Here is a 15,972-nt window from a genome sequence, read left to right as displayed (position 1 = left end):
AAAGCTCACTGAAGAAAATACTTCCTTAAAAATTAGAATGGAGCTATTGGAAGCTAGTGACTTTATGAGAAATCAAGAAATTGTAAAACAAAACCAAAAGAATGAAAAAATAGAAGACAATGTGAAATATCTCATTGGAAAAACAACTGACCTAGAAAATAGATCCAGGAGAGAGAATTTAAAAATTATTGGACTACCTGTCAAAAAAAGAGCCTAGACATCATGTTTCAAGAAATTATCAAGGAAAACCTCCCTGATATTCTAGAACTAGAGGGTAAAGTAGAAATGGAAAGAATCCACCAATCACCTTCTGAAAGAGGTCCCCAAAGGAAAAATTCTAGAAATATTGTAGCCAAATTCCAGAGTTCCCAGGTCATGGAGAAAATATTGCAAGCATCCAGAAAGAAACAATTCAAGTATTGTGGAAACACAATCAAGATAACACAAGATTTAGCAGCTTCCACATTAAGGGACCACAAGGCTTACAATATGATATTCTGGAGGTCAAAGGAGATAGGATTACAACCAAGAATCACCTACCCAAAAGTATAATCTTTCAGGGGGAAAAATCGACATTTGGTGAAATAGAGGACTTTCAAGCATTCTTGATGAAAGGACCAGAGCTGAATAGAAAATTTAACTTTCAAATACAAGACTCAAGAGAAGCATGAAGAGGTAAACAGGAAAGAGAAATCGTAAGGGACTTATTAAGATTGAACCATTTACATTCCTACATGGAAAGATGATATTTGTAAGTCATGAGACCTTTGTCAGTATTAGGGTAGTTGGAGGGAAAAAAATTATATGTGTAGATAGACAGATAGAGAGCACAGGGTGAGTTGAAGATGAATGGGTGATATCTGAAGAATAAAATTAAGGGGCAGGAGAAGATTATACTGGGAGAAGGAGAAAGGGAGAGTTAGAACGGGGTAAATTATCTCACATAAAAAAGACCAGAAAAGGCTTTTACAGTAGAAGGGAAGGGGAGAAGGTGAGAGAGAATGAGTGAATCTTATTCTCATTGGATTTGGCTTAAGGAAGGAATAATATACACACTCAATTGGGTATGGAAATATGTTTTATCCTACAAGAAAATAGGGGGAGAAGAGGACAAAAGAGCAGGGGGATGATAGAGGGGAGGGCAGATTGGGAAAGGGGGTAATCAGAAGCAAACACTTCTGAGGAGAAACAGGTTCAGAAGAGAATAGAGTAAACGGGGGGGGTGGGGTAGGATGAAGGGAAATATAGTTAATTTTCCACAACTTGATTACTATGGAAGTGTTTTGCATGACTATACATGTATAACCTGTTTCAAGTTGCTTGCCTTCTCAATGAGGGTGGTTGGGGAGAGAAGAAAGGAGAAAATTTGGAACCCAAAGTTTTAAAAACAAATATTAAAAATTGTTTTCACATGCAACTGGGAAATAAGATATACAGGCAATGGGGTATATAAATCTATCCTGACCTACAGGAAAATAGAAAGGGAAGGAGATAAGAGAAGCGGGGGGGGGAGATAGAAGGGAAGGCAGATTAGGGAAACGAGTATTCAGAATGCACTCCATCTTGGGGTGGGGGGAAGGCTATGACATAGGGAGAAAATTTGGAACTCAAAAAATTTGGAACTCAGAATCTTGTGGAAGAAATCATAAATATGAAGAATTCAAAGAAATATGGACTTACATGAAATAATATAAAACATAGTACAACCAAAAGAACAATATACATATCCGCTAAAAATATGTGAAGAAAAATGACATTAATGGAAACCTGGTTAAATACACAGAAAAGGGCTCATGGAGAAATCAGGAAATAATCAGCAATCAATTACTTTTTTTATCAAATTGTTATACGGTTTGTTTTTTTCAATTTTCTTTAAAATTAAGAGAAGCTATACTCACAATTACTTTTTTGATTATCATTGCTTTCTTTTTTATGTATTTGACTACTTTTACTTGTAAATGGAAATTAAAATTCCTCCTGAAAATGAGTTTATATACCAACACTTTTATTCAACATTTAAAAACCGCTATTTTATTCACTTGTGTAATATTCTACATAATATTACATATTAAAAAATAGTAGCATGACAAAAAAAATGAAGAGTCAGACACAACTGAAACGACTCAATAATAACAACAATAATGCCTCATTCTGTATAGCACTTTGCAATTTACACATCCTTCCATACATGCTATCTCATTTCAACCCATGAGGTAAAGAGGGCAGTTATCATTAGCCTTGTTTAATAGATGAGAAAATTGGCTACAAATAGTGGCAGTGCTGTGATTGGAACAGAGGCACAGTCCATTATACCATACTACCTGTGAAGAATAGAAACGAGGAAAAAAATCTAAGTCTTCATTGATTTGTAAATTAAAGTTTTGCTTTTGGGGTTTTCTTAGGCAGGAACAAGCCTTTAAGTTCAAAATAGCAACATTTATATTCATAAGACCCATAAGCAGTGAGTGAAGGAGTAAAAGGTCCATTGCACATGCTTAATAACCTACTTGGTGTTCTTTGGATTTTTTTGTACTGACTTTCCCCCTCCCTGAATCTCTGGCTTTCTTTAAGACTCAAGTCAAATGTGAACGGTCTTCCCTGCCACTAGCAGTTTACCCTCTATGCTTACCTTCCATCTACTCTGAAGCTACAGTGCAGATACAGATCTGTTTTTATTTACATTCTGTATCTCCCATTAGAACTTAAGCTCTGTGAGAAGAAACTAAGGTTGTGAAGGGGAAATAAGAATTTTTATACTGACCAATTTTCATACTGTTGTAGTGAGGAAAGATTTTACAAAAGTTCTTTAGAAAGACAAATTATTGTTTGTACTCACAGAGCCACCACCCTAGGTCAAACACTCATCATTTCTCATATGGATGATAGGAGGCGATATAATGGATTAGTCACTTTCTCCTCTTCAATCTACCCTCTACACTGCAGCCAAGATCCTTCCTTAAAACACAGCTCAGTTCATGCCACTTCCTTCCTCAAGAATTTATGGTTGTTCCCCATTCCCCGAATGATAAATGTTCAAAGGATATGAACAGTTCAGTTTTCAGAGTATGAAATCCAAGCTTCCAATAACAATAGGAAAAAATGTTCTAAAACATTAATAATCAGAGAAATGCAAATTAAAACAATTCTTTAGGTACCACCTCATACTCATCAGATTGGCAAAGCTGACATAAAGGAAAATAAAAAAACGCTGGAACAGCTGTGGAAAAACAGGTACGTTAATGTAGTGATGGCAAATTCTAAGCTGTACATAAAAATTGCCTCTAGTCACACATTGGCTTAGAAAACTACAAATTAACATTTGTATATTTATTTATTTTGTTAAATATTTCTCAATTATATTTTTGTATGTTTATTTGTTTTGTTTTATATTTTAATCTTGTTTGGGCCTTACTTGGTAGTGGCCCCACATTGACACCTCTTTTTTAAGGCAAACTGGTGGAGTTGTGAACTCCATTCTAGAAAGCAATTTGGAACTCTACACAGAAACTACTGAATTGTGCATACCTTTCAACCCTGTAATAAACTTCCAAAGTGATCAAAGAAAGAGGAAAAAGACCAGTGTGCAAAAATAGTTATAGCAGCTCTTTTTTGTGATGGCAAAGAATTGGAAACTGATGGAGTACCTATCAATTGAGGAATGACTGAACAAGTTATGGTATATGAATGTGACAGAATGCTATCATGCTGTTAGAAATTTTGAAGGTTTTAGAAAAGCCTGAGAAGATTTGCATGAACTAATATGAATGGAAATGAGTACAACCAGGAGAACAGTTTATAAATAAAGACAATATTATAAAGAGAAACAACTTTGAAAGACTTGGGAACTCTGATCAACACAATAATCAACCACAGTTTCAAAGAACTAATGATGATACATGTGATCCACCTCCAGAGAGAAAATTGATGGATTCAAGAGTACAGACTGAAGCACCTTTTCTTTTCCTTTTTTAAAAAGAAATGGTTAATGTAGGAATTTGTTCTGCTTGCCTATACATATTCATAACAGTTTCATTTTTCTTGTCTCAGTGCACGGAGGAAAGGAAGGCATGAGAGAGGGAACTTGGAACTCAAAAGAAAATAAAACAGAATTAAAAAAAGAATTTGTAGTGGCCCACTGTTGCTTCTAGGATGAAATACAAGCTCTACATCTTAGTATTTAAAGACTTTCATAGCCTGACTTCAGCGAACTTTTCCAGACTTAACTCATTATTCTCTTTCCTGCTGTTAACATGCAAGTCAAACTTGCTGTTCCTCAAATCTGGCATTCCATCTCCTGCTTTGTGATCCATACACCTGCTCAGGCTGGATTCCCTCTGTCTCTTGGAATCCTTTATTATTATTGTTTATTTGTTTCAGTCATGTCTGACTCTTCATGACTGCATTTGAGGTTTTCTTGGCAAAGATATCGGAGTGATTTGCTGGTTCCTTTTCCAGCTCATTTTACAGATGAGGAAACTGAGGCAAACAGGGTTAAGTGACTTGCCTGGGGTCACACCGCTAGTAAGTGTTTGAGGCCAGATTTGAACTCAGAAGTTGAGTCTTCCTGACTTCAGGCTGGGCACTCTATCCATTGTGCCATCTAACTGCACCTAGCTCTCTTCAAATCTCTACTCGGGTGGCCCTTCCTATTGAAAGCCTTTCCTGATCTCTTAGTGATGATGTGTGCTCTCTGTCTTCTCAAATCATCTTTACTTTTCTGTGTGAATAAATAGTATATCCCCAGCAGAATGTAAGCAAGCTCCCTGAGATCAGGAACCATTTTTCATTTTATCTTAACATCTCTGGTTATTAACACAGTGCCTTGAACATAGCTGGTATTTGCAAAACCCTTGATCCTTCCTGCCATGTTCTTGCTGTATGACCATCTTCATGACATGTCATCATAATCTTCCTCTGCCTATGACAACCTCAGCTCCAACTTCTGTCCTGGGGCTCCTCAGTTCAACATTACTAGCCATTCCTAACCACCACCGCTATGCACTTTGGTCATCATACTACCTTCTATTTCCCTTTATACCTCTTCCTCTGGTAGCAGTATCCAAATCAATACTACCATTTTGGGAAAGGTCAGGACAATAAATTGCCCTATTCCTCCATATACCATCCCCTCCTAGATGTTCCAGACCAAAATACCCTTCCCAGGCCACCACTGCTCCAGATGTGGTCTTCCTCAATTAAAATGAATTGAAAGCAGGGCTCATCTTGGTTTTTCTGTTTGTGTGTGTGTGTGTGTGTGTGTGTGTGTGTGTGTGTGTGTGTGTGTGTGTTTCTATCCCCAGGGATTAGCACAGTTCTAGGGACATAATAAGCACTTAATAAAAATGCTTTGGGTACTATAATTATCATTAGTATTAGGGGTGCAGCATCCCCATGATCTGGAAAATCCATGCAAAATTTGTTGGCTCTCTCTTCCTACCAGAGAAGAAGTCTGACTTGTTATGATATTAAAAGCTAAGATGATATTATACAATACTATACATATATTTTATGCATTTCTAAGTTTCTAAACTTTTTTGTGTCATCTGTTGACCTTTGCATGTCATCTGAGGCTTGTGCAAAACTCCCCAAACATTCTTATTTTATTTCTTATGCCAAGCCACAATATATCAAAACTGTGATGGAGAAAGTTGCAATGTGGAAGGGATAACTGTATATGTTTGTTGAATTGAATAAGAATATTCATGACTTTAAAAAGGACTAATATATATACATATATAAATAATATAAATTTATAAACACATAATATATTACTATATTTGATAATATGTGTTGTTATTATATTTAATAATGTAAACTATATGTATTTGTATAAATAATTTTAGAGTGTTTGGGGTTTTTTTGGGACCAGATGTGATTTCATTGGCATAGTGAGCTCATAGTGAGGAAATTCCCTTTGCCAAAACAGAATCAAATTTGCTTTGCCACTTACATTCTTACAGAATCGTCTGGGAGCACTAAAGAGTGATCACCCAGCTAACATGGATCAGACCAAGGAAGGATTTGACTCCTGACTCCTAGGTTGGCTCCTATCCACTACATCAGTCTGCCTTTCTGGAAACAGTTTAATCATGCTTTAAAGTCTAAAATTATAAAATTACCGAGGTTTGGGGGTTATATTAAGGGAGGCAACATGTCACTGTGGAAAGAATATTTGGACTAGAAATCAGAAAACCTGGGTTCAAGTATAGACTCGGCCATAGCTGTGTGTCCTTGTTTCTTAGTTTCCTTATCTGTTAAACAGGGGAAATACACAATGGGGTATGGAAATCTATCTTAGCCTACAGGAAAATAAGGGGGGAAGGGGACAAGAGTGCAGGGGGTTGATAGAGGGGAGGGCAGATTGGGGGAGGGGGTAATCAAAGCAAACACTTCCAAGGAGGGACAGGGTCAAAAGAGAGAATAGAATAAATGGGGGGTAGGATAGGATGAAGGGAAATATACTTAGTTTTTCACAACAGGGCTACTATGGAAGTGTTTTGCATGACTACACATCTATAACCTATATCGACATGCTTGCCTTTTCAATGAGGGTGGGTGGGGACGGAGGAAGGGAGAAAATTTGTAACCCAAAGTTTTAAAAATACATGTTAAAAAAAATAAAAATTAAACAGGAGTAATAATCTTCGAATTGCCTTTCTCAAAAGGTTGGTACATGGGAAAGCAGTGCAAGAGAGCATGGTACTTAGAGTTAGCAGATCATTGTTTAAGCTCTGGTCCTAGCACTAGCTGGCTATGTGACCATGGGCAAATCACTCCTCCTCTGAGCTTCAGTACCCTCTTCTGTAAAATAAGGAAGCTGGATAGGATGCCATCTAAAGGCTAACATTCAGTGATAATAGTTGTCAAAGGCATAAAGCTGTTACTCTTGCAGAGTGAAGTGCCTTCAAGATCCAAAGCAAGGGATCTCTAAGGGTTGACTTTCAGGCTGAAAAGGGGGATATGTGGGGCAGGGGTTAATTCCAATATCCCAATCTTTTTTTTTTTTCTTGTAATTCTTTTTTTTTTTTTAGGGAACAGGAAACTAGTTTTTCCAGTAGATCAAACACTCTCTCCTAATTGGGGTGCATAGTTTCAAAGAGAGGGCAGAAACTGTAAGAACAGAATGAATTAGCAGAAAAAAAAATAGTACAAATCATGGGGACTGACTCACAGAAGAAACAAATGAAGGTCTTTGGAAGGCTAACACCGGGGGTGGGACATAACCTGGTATTTAAGCTAAAAGCATATTTTTATCCTATCAGCTTTTAATATTTTAGGGCTTAGGGTATACATACTTAACTTTATAAAAACAAATTATATACTGATGGCTAGGAGAGGGAAGGTCAAAAAAGATTCTCTTCCTCCCTGATTCTCTCCTGCAAAACTGCTTTGCTATAATGGCTTGTCATTTATAGAGCTGGAACTATCCTTTTGCAGATCTCCTACCTAAAATTATATAATAATAATTTTATACATAATAAATATCTGATAAATAATATATATATATCACATATGTATTGTATACATACATTTATAGAGAGATATGTAATCTTCTAAAGTTAAGAGCTTTTGTGATATTCAGGTAAATGCAGTTAATTCTCATTATATGGCTCAAGGACAGGCATATTCAAGAGTTTTACTAACTTTTAGTTTTAGCACTACCATGCAACCTAAGCCAGAAAAAAAAAATCTTTTTACGATTCAGTTTTTCCATCTGCAAAACGGGACTGATCACTTTGTTTGACCTCTAGCCCCTTGCTAGGAAGATATATGAAATCATAGAAGTTACAAGTACTTTCAGCTCTTTGAAGGAAGGAAACAGCATTTATGCCAGGTACTGTGCTCTTATTCAATTCTCAGTTCATTCCTGAGAGGTAGGTGCTATTATTGTCTCCATTTTACAGTTGAGGAAACTGAAGCAGACAAAGGTTAATAGAGTTGTCCAGGGTCATACAGCTAATAAGTCTCTGAGGCCACACTTGAACTAAGGTTTTCTGGACTCTAGGCCCAGAACTCTGTACACTGTGACATCACCTACCTGCTTCTTTGGGGTAAAGGGAATAGAAAGACCAAGAATTATGGGTAAAAATTAGAAGGCAATACCTTTTCATGAGTAGGAAGAATGTCAGATAATCCCATGTGTTTTATTTACCACCTCTGTGACTTGGGCCTACCTTTTTACAGCTCAAGGTCCCCAGTGTCCTAGTCTGTGAAATGAGGAGTGGGCTCTACTGCTAACTCAGTAGGCACATGATTATACCTTTGAATACTTCAGTTTTTCTATAAAGAACAAAGACTCTTAACACTTGTAGCTTTCCTACCTTGCAGGACATATGGGCTCCATATCAGGATCTTAGACTAAAAGTGGTTCTAAATAATTTCCTATTAAATGAATTTTTTTATTAATCCAATCCATAACAAGGGTCTTTTCTATTTAAATCTCAATTCTGACAATATATAATTTGATTTCCAAAGTTCTTAGACTTAGATCAGAATTCCTCTTCTCCCCTACCCCATATGCCCCCCAACCCCTAACCGGGTTTGAATATATATTCTGATAATAACATAAAAATCTGATGATATTCTGAATCCAGACACAACTGACCAGCCCATGACAAACAACTCTCCTCCCTACCAAAGGGAGATGACTAGCTCAGTGGAGGGATGCCTAACCAGCCTCAGGCAAAATTATTATGGGTACAATTTGTCTTGGGCACGCTCCCACTTTGCAGTGCAGGTGCCTTTTCCCTTCTCCTGTGGGCCTCCCACTTACCCCTATTCCTGTCCCATTACCTCAGGGGCCTGTTCTCTCTGAGAACAATATGTCCTAGTTAAAAAGCTATCCCAAAGGCCTCCTCCACAACATGTCAGTGGCTGATACAGGCTTAAGGTGGTATCCATCCTAGGGGTATTTGATTTTAATGGGGAAATATTAAAGTCCCAAAATCTATCAATAGACCATCACCTACTTGTAAAGCTTGCTATGGCAGCATGCCATCCTGCTTGTGGTGATCTTTCTTCTAGTTCTCACATAATGGGGGGCATAACTATAGTTAAGACCATTGCATCTGGGAGAGAAAACTGAGAATGTAAATGTGGAAGAAATAGTAGAAAACCAGAAGGGTGAAGGGTCTGGAAATAATCTCATTTGAAAAATAATTGAAGAAATTTGAGAGCTGGATAAAGGGGACAAAAAGGAGACATGACAGATTTTCTCAATATTTGAAAGTTTGTCATGTAGAAGAAAGAGTAAACTGTATTTCTCTAGAGAACAAAACCAGAACCAACGGATGGAAGTCACAGGGAGGCAGATGTAGAGTCATACATATGGATGTACTTCATAACAGTTAGAGTCCAACAATAGAATGTACTGCCTCACAAGGTAATGAACTCCCCATCATTGGAAATATTCATGTAAAGGCTGGGTCAGACTGTTAAAGATGGTATGGAAAGGATTTTCATATTGGGAGAGTAAGTTGGACTTCTTGTTGTTCAGTCAACTCTTCATGACCCCATTTGGTCAAACCCATTTGGTTTGGTCAAAATCCCCATTTGGTGTTTTCTTGGCAAAGATACTGGAGTAATTTGCCATTTCCTTCTCTAGCTTATTTTCCAGATGAGGAAACTGAGGCAAACAGTTAAGTGACTAGCCCAGGATCACACAGCTAGTAAGTGTTTGAGGCCAGATTTGGATTTAGGAAGATGAGTCTTCCTGACTCCAGGCCCAGCACTCTATCCTATCTGCACCACCTACCTGCCCCTTCCATTGGACTAGATAAGTTCAAATATCCTTTCCTAAGAGTCTATGATTCTAAATATCTTCTCTTCTCTCTAGAAGAGGATGCATTAAGGAAACTGAAGCTCCCCTCCTGGATTGATCTTGCCCAGGAGTAGAATAAGCCCTGTGAGATATGATTTTGAATGACCCCTATGCGAAAGTTTTCCTTCTGCTGGGTTCTTTGATGTCTGAAATCCCAAAATTAGAGGATCATTTCCTTTGATGAGGCTTTTTTGTTCCATGTTAAAATAATCTCTACTAGGGTCTCAGAAAACACATTAAATCTCTGCCATTTATACCTTATTGTGAATAATTTTATCAATTTTTTTTTGGTGGGAGCAGCACCTAACTAAACCACCAACAGGCAGAGGCAGGTTATAAAGAAAGGGGAAATAGGAGGATAGGTATCCCAGTGGGTGACAACCACTTCACAGCTTTGCTTTATGGCCAGTTCTGCTTCCCCTCCTTTTTTAAAGTCTCATATATAGTGTACGTGTGAGACCCTAGCCGATTCCCTCCACCTCTCAATGCTTTCTGAGAAGGTGCCAACCTGCACTGAAAGAGGGAATCAACTCAGCTAGGAATTTCCTATATCAGTGAAATCATAGGTCCAATCCCTATGCCTATCCGTTTAGAGTTCAAATAGCTTTTAAAAAAAAAATCACTGTATGCAAGAATTTTTGTTCTCATCCGTGAAAAATTGACATGATTTGCATCTCTTAACATAGAAGATGGTGTCAGTGGAGAAATTTCTAAATTTACTCCCAAACCTCTGCCTTTCTTTTAAGAGATCCTCAGAGCCTTGTTTGGGAAACTAATGAACAGTATATGGAGAAATCAAGGCATCTAGGGGGTTTTTAATTCTAACAATAAGTATAGGAATTAGACCTGTGATTTCTTGGATGGGAGAACCTCTAGATGGGAACTTGCTCAATCAATGCAGGTCCACATCTTTATAACTTAAAAGTCTTAGGCTATTGCCTAGGGACCACTGAGAAATTAAATGACTTGTCTAGGGTCAGAAAGCCAATTGGGTCAAGGAAGCAGGATCTGAATCCAAGTCTTCCTAGCTCTGAGGCCAAATAAACCACTTTGCTTCTCTCTGCCACCTTCCCTTTAACCCTGAAATTTTGTTACCACATACTGTCAAGTAAATAAGCAAAAGGCCAGCCATGTATTGAGCACCTGTTACATGTGGTTAGGAGCAGAACAGTGTACTGAATAGCTTTGATGAGCAAATCCATATTTATAGTAGCTTTCAACTCGTGAACCCTAAAGGGGTCAAGATTATGAAATACATTTCCATTGAGAAATGGAGGCATCTTGTCTTCTGGCTCTCCCTATTCACTTCCCTTTCTTTTTTTTCCTTTTCTGCAGATCACCCCATACTCTTAAACCACTTTGTTTCAATTTTCTGCCCTTCAATTTTTGAACTAGCTTCTAAAAATGCAGTTTTGTGCTCTGGTTGCCCAAAGACTTAGAAAATAAAACAGCACAACCATTCCCACCTTACAATGTATCATACTTCAGGAAATAAATGTGTTACCAAGAATGTGCATAATTGGTTACCCTGACTCTTACCAGTGACCTCTCTTCCCACCCCCCTCAAATTTAGAGAGAATGGATTTTCGTAGCTACAGGGGAGGACATTCTGGATATAACCTAGGAAATGAGCACCAAAGCTCCATCCTTGGGCCATTTTAGCAAAAAGAGTAAAACTGATTATTTTGGAAACCAGAAGGAGCTCCAAAGGTCTCCCCACCTGAGAAAAATCACTTCCCATCTCTAGACTCACTTTCTATAACTAGGGGGTTGGACAAGATAATCTCTAAAGATTCATTCCAGCTCTAAATCTGTGATCTTATTACTTTGTTCAATTTATTTTTCCTAACTTCAATATATTCATGATTGGTTTATCTGACATACTAACTAAAAAAAAAGTTTCCAGCATGCTACACACAGTAGGCACTCAATGGAATTTAAATAAAATAAAATGGAGTTGATATCAAAGGATAATATACAGGTCTCACAGAAGGCTCTTTCAAAGCCTGAAAGAAGTTAAATAAATTCCTTTTGAATAAGAACTAGGGGTTGTTTGTACTTGCTGTTAAAAACCCTACATTAAGGTGATTTTTTTCAGAAGGTGGTGGATTTTCAGAACATTCCTCCAATATTCACTCAGGCCCCTTAAGGTTAAGAAATTATTCAGATTAATAAACTGAAGATTCTTAGAAATTAATCTCAGGTATGGGATGCAGGGAACCATTGAAGTAATAATTCTTAGGTAAGAGAGCCCAAGTCCAAAAAAAAGAAGAAGGAAAAAAAAGACTTTGGCGATTGAAAGGAAAATAGTTACCTGAACACAATATCTAGTATCCTGTTCTATTTCTACTTACTGCATTGTGCCTTCATTATCTAGCCATTGATCTGTCAAATACAATTGTTGCCAAGGCTTTGCTTAACTATGATAGAATATTGCAGATATTGGAAGATATTACCTGTTTATTGATTATCCAGAACTATTTCAAGTGGCTGCTTTTTACTACAGAAACCAGTCTAGATCATCCTAGTTAAATCATTCATGTGGAGATCAAATGAAATAATATGTTTAAAGCCCCGGGCAAACATTGAAGTGATGTAGAAATGATTATTGTTATTATCATTATTAACAAGGCACTAAAACTTTCCTGTCAGGCTGTGTTGAGAAAATATAGTACTTTGCACTGAAAACATAGGTTAATAAATAATAATTGGATAGCTGTAATACGGTGTTTTCTTATAGCAATATGAAAGAGACCCTTGCGTTATAGCTATGTTCTAGCCAGAGGGGAGGAAAAAAAGAAACATACAGATCAGAAGCATTCTTGAATTAGAAAATAAAGACAAATCAGATTACACTTACAACCAACGTGAATGTCCCCAGGAATTCTCCAATCGCTTCTTTGGCCAACGAGTTCTTCAGGATGATTTTCTCTTTGAAGGTTTTTTTGGCCTTTATCCTGTCCATATCCTAAATCTTGCAGACACAAATCCTGGAAAGAGTAGGTAATGCTTGTCAGTCAGAGTTCCGGTGACACTCTTCAGTTCAGTTAATACTCCTCAGTTAAGGTTAGAATGGATGATCCTTGTAGCAGTTGGACTTTTATGACTTCACTGACACATGGAACCTGGAGATTTTGACATCTGCTTACAGATTCACAGAGACAGCCGACAGAATTCTCCTACTGTACAAACATGGACCCAGCAACTCGGTGTGACCTAATACTTCATCTGGTGAGGCTTTCATCCCCTATTTTCAGCTGTTTGTTTATATTCGCAAATTGGAACCTCAGTTCTCAAAACTAATTCCTTTTGAGCCTGATGGATTAATCATTACCTTTATTTTCAAGGTAATTTTTTGCTGTCTTTTTTTTTTTTTTCCAGGAGATGAGAGAAGAGATGTTATGCTGGATGTCTTGCCAAACCACCGCCTACGGGCTTGAGTCCAGAGGAGATTTACATGTTACACAATGACTGCCTTTCCAATTTTTTCTGTTCTGATGTAAGTGGCTGGGGTGAGGCTTGGAATCATGAAATCCAAAGTATACATGTCTAAAACATTCCTTTTTGGTTGAACCTAGACAACATACGTTGGAAAAAACATGTGGATCTGAACATCTATAAGTTTTTGGTTCTTTTTTTTTTTTTTCTCTTCTTCGAACATTAATTCAATCACTTTCATGAACTTGACTGAGATTGGCCAGGATCATCTAATCCAGTTTACAGATGGAGAAACTCAGAGAGGAAAAAAATAAAATTAAAAAAACAACAAACACAAAATCTCGAAGGATTTACCTTGCCCAAGTTTAGGTAGTGAGCCCACAGGAACTGATATACCAGAGAAATATCTGAGATAAGTTAGGTAGGCAATATCTTGAGATCTCTTGGTATTGTCAGATCCATTAAATTTTCTCTTGAAAGAATATTCCAGTTAAAAACATAAGTTTTTCTGACATCCTTTCCATTTACAAAACAGCATTTGGGCCCAATAAGAAGGGACTAGATTGTTACAGTCTAGATTTCTATAGTGATAGCTGCTTACTGAGCCTGAAGAATTATGTTTAAGTGAAAAAAATACAGGGAAGGAAACAAAGGATGAATGTGGTCTACTTGTTAACAATTCAGAAAAGTTAGCCGTTTGTTAAGAATGAAGTCCAATTATCTTTGTTGGACACAGCGAAATTAACTGGCAGACCATTATTTAGAACTCACTCCTTGTCATGTCAAGTACCAAAGACTTTGTTTCCAAACTTATATGGAGTTAAAGAAATAGAATCCACTCCTACCTGAGCTGTATCAAAAGCTTTCTAAAACCATGGGACCTAGTATTAAAATTGGCTTCTCAACCCTCTCAGCAGTTGCTGGCCCCCTTCCATGCCCTGTCCTAACTCTGCAGGAGGTCATCAGTCATTTCCTTCCAAGGAAGTAGGCAAGTAGGAAGAAAAATGCTAGTAATGGAGGAGAGAAAATTCATGAATAGTCCATAGAAACAATGGACTGTTCCTCTGCTTCCAAGGAAGTCTTCTGAATAATGATCTAGTGCAACAAATACTTCCTACAGTCTGTTCTGTATATCATAATTTAGTGAGCCAGTATGGCCTAGGGCATTTGATACTAGACGTGGAATCAGGAAGACCTGAGTTCAAATATGGCCTCAGACGCTTATTAGCTGAATTAATCTGGGCAAGTCACTTAACCTCTGTTTGCCTGTTTCTTCAACTGTAAAATGAGTATAATAATAACACCTACCTCACCTTATTGTTTGTAAGCTAATATTTGTAAAAAAAAAAAAAACGAAAGCACTTAGCACAGTGCTTGGCACATAGCTGATGCTATAAAAATACTTATTTTTTCCCTCCTTTCTTGTTTTCATCATCCTATCCACCTAAACAAAATCACCTAAACTTTGAAACCAATCACAAAAAAAGCACAAGCTCATGATAGGAAAGGAATGGTGGTGATGTTTACATATACATGATGCCTTTCCCCACTGGCCCATAGTAATCTTTTTTTTTTTTTTTTTGGTTTGTTTTCTTTTGCTTTTTGGTGAGGCGGTTGAGGTTAAGTGACTTGCCTAGGGTCATACAGATAGTGTAAAGTGTCTGAGGCCATTTTTGAACTCAGGTACTCCTGACTCCAAGGCCAGAGCTCTACCCACTAAACCACCTAGCTGCCCCTAACAATCCTTTTTACTTTGCTAACTCATCACTGAAAGGTTAGTAGTTAGATATCTTTCAACTCTTAACCTTATATTTCTGTATTTATACATGTATTCATTCATTTGACACACATAGGAAACTTACATATAAATTCACTGCACTAGATGAAGAAGAAGAAGGTGAATTACAAAGGCATAGTTAGTTGACAGAGTGGGTGGCTAGGTTGCACAGTGGATTGAGTGCTGGGCCTGAAGTCAGGAAGACTTATTTTCCTGAGTTCAAATCTGGCCTCAGATACTTCCTAGCTATGTGACCCTGGGCAAGTCACTTAAACCTGTTTGCCATAATTCTTCATCTGTAAAATGAGCCAGAAAAAGAAATGGCAAACCACTCCAATATCTTTGCTAAGAAAACGCCAAATGGGGTCATGAAGAGTCAGATATGACTGAAAAAAAGACCGAACAATAACATTTGACAGAGTTTCTAAGGAAGGCCACAGAAGAATGAAGGAAGTTTGATATATATGAAAATGTCTATAATAAGATGCAGAAATAGGAGAAATATGAAGAGACAATAGGAGTAAATAGAGGGAAAGGTTACTTCTAGCTAATGGCAATCATGGCAAGTTTCATGGAAGATGTGGGTATTGAGTCTAACCTTGAAGGATGAGCAAGATTTCAAGTAAAGAGTTCCTTGCCTAAAGGGCTAAAACAAACAAACAAACAAACCAACCCCAGACTCTGCATGTGCTTTGACCCAGCAATACCACTACTAGGTCTGTATCCCAAAGAGGTCAAATGAAAAGGAAAAGGACCCATATATACAAAAATATCTATAGCAGCTCTTTTTTTGTGGTGGCAAAGAATGGGAAACTGAAGGGATGCCCATTAATTGGACAATGACTGAACAAGTCATGATTGTGAGGGAATACTACTGTGCTTTAAGAAATGGAGAAGGTGATTTCATAAAAAACCTGGGAAGACATATGAGCTGATA

The 15,972-nt window shown here is 37.5% G+C and overlaps 1 protein-coding gene across 1 annotated transcript in view; it reads right to left on the bottom strand.

Moving 5' to 3' along the window:
- Window positions 1-13,180, bottom strand: part of AQP9 (aquaporin 9) — a 64,205-nt gene extending 51,025 nt beyond the window's left edge. The window contains exon 1 of the mRNA XM_027840846.1: window positions 12,681-13,180. Within this exon, the coding sequence (XP_027696647.1) occupies window positions 12,681-12,785 (105 nt within the window). The 5' untranslated portion in view covers window positions 12,786-13,180. The remainder of the gene's footprint in view (window positions 1-12,680) is intronic.
- Between the last annotated feature and the right edge of the window lie 2,792 nt (window positions 13,181-15,972).

This window comes from Vombatus ursinus, unplaced genomic scaffold (assembly GCF_900497805.2).
Source record: "Vombatus ursinus unplaced genomic scaffold, bare-nosed wombat genome assembly UNPS02014848.1, whole genome shotgun sequence".
NCBI classification, from domain to species: Eukaryota; Metazoa; Chordata; class Mammalia; order Diprotodontia; family Vombatidae; genus Vombatus; species Vombatus ursinus.
The sequence above is the reverse complement of the archived record's forward strand: the minus strand, read 5'-3'. Positions and strand labels throughout refer to the sequence as shown.